Source organism: Glycine soja, chromosome 4, assembly GCF_004193775.1.
Source record: "Glycine soja cultivar W05 chromosome 4, ASM419377v2, whole genome shotgun sequence".
Taxonomy (NCBI): domain Eukaryota; kingdom Viridiplantae; phylum Streptophyta; class Magnoliopsida; order Fabales; family Fabaceae; genus Glycine; species Glycine soja.
In genome coordinates, this window is record NC_041005.1 from 7,069,245 (window position 1) to 7,070,829 (window position 1,585).

Here is a 1,585-nt window from a genome sequence, read left to right on the forward strand (position 1 = left end):
GAATTGTAATGACATAACCTTTCTCTTGTAATTGACCCGCGCTTAATAAATTGCTTTTTAAATTCGGAGCATACAACACATTTGAGATTGTTTCCACAAAGCCATTCTTGGTTTTTATCTTGACATCACCTTTTCCCATTACTTTTATAGAAGAACAATCACCAAAACTCACAGTAGAATGAAAATCTTCATTTAAATAAGAAAAATAAGACTTACATCCACTCATGTGGTTACTGCAACCTGTATCCACATACCATATATCTGACTCAATTTTTCCTCCTTCTTGAATAGCCATCAGTAGAGTTTCAACTTTCTTATTTTCAGCTTCCTTATTTTCAGTAAAACTTGAACTCTCCCCCTTTTCTCTATCATTAGGCAGCCTAGAATAGCATTCAGAAGCATAGTGGCCAAATTTGTGACATCTAAAGCACTCTAGCTTGGATCTGTCAGAGTATTGTCCTCTGCCTTTGCTTGTAGTATTAGCTCTGGGATTCTTGTTATCTTCTATGTTTCCACGTTCTCCTCTTCCTTTACCCCTACCTCTACCTCTCCCACTTCCCCTTCCTCTGAAATCGGAGGAATGAATATTGTAGCGGTAGAAGCCTTCAGTGCTCGCTCCTCTGTGGTAGAGCTTTTATTCATTTTCTGCTCATGAACCAACAAGGAGCTTTGCAATTCATCAATAGACAGCACATCTATGTCTTTTGATTCTTCAATTGAGCAAACAACATAATTGAAATTTGTTGTTAGGGAGCGCAAAATCTTCTCAACAATAGTGGCATCTGTCATCTTTTCGCCATGGAACCGCATCTTGTTACTAATCTCCATTGTTCTTGCAAAATAGTTGGTCACAGATTCTCCATCCTTCATAGCCAGTGTCTCAAAATCTCTCCTCAAGGCTTGAAGCTGTGCACGCTTCACTCTGATAGAGTCTTCATATTTTCTCTTCATGGATTCCCAAATATCCTAGGAAGTTTCTTTGCAAATAATAGTTTCCAAGATTGCACGATCAATTGCCTGAAAGAGGTAATTTTTTGCTTTTAGGTCCTTCAGCTTTCGAGCTTCAAACTTTGTTTTCTAAACTCAATTAATATCTAAAACTAATCAAATAAAACAAATACATAATTGTCAGCTAATTAATTTCAACAGCCTCCCTTAAACTTAATGTTTCAAACATAAGTTTAATATACATAACTGCCAGCTAATTAATTAATTTCAACAAGTTACAACGCTCACTTAGAAAGAAAACACTAAGAAATTGAATAAATGTAACTCACCATAGGAGTAATTAATCATCTTGATATCTCATTATTAACTTTGCATTTGCTTAGTAAGACAAGACATGCATTGAAAATTAACTCATTTTATTCAATAATCAATCAGCCAATAAATAGGCAAGATACATCAAAACTGCAAAGCTACAAACTAGAGAAAATAAGTGCAACGTGCAGAGTGCTACAACAACCTCCTAAAGACTTGGTAAACTCAATTAATATCTAAAATTAATCAAATAAAACAAATACATAACTGTCAGCTAATTAATTTCAACAGCCTCCCTTAAACTTAATGTTTCAAACATAAGTTT

The 1,585-nt window shown here is 34.8% G+C and overlaps 1 protein-coding gene across 1 annotated transcript; it reads right to left on the reverse strand.

Moving 5' to 3' along the window:
- Positions 1-504: 504 nt before the first annotated feature.
- On the reverse strand, positions 505-951 carry LOC114408342. Its single transcript, XM_028371363.1, has one exon. The coding sequence runs from the start codon at positions 949-951 to the stop codon at positions 505-507; it is 447 nt and encodes a 148-aa protein (XP_028227164.1).
- Between the last annotated feature and the right edge of the window lie 634 nt (positions 952-1,585).

Coding starts and splice junctions, on each gene's coding strand:
- LOC114408342 (XM_028371363.1), bottom strand. CDS start 951: ATGAAGAGAAAATATGAAGACTCTATCAGAGTGAAGCGTGCACAGCTT.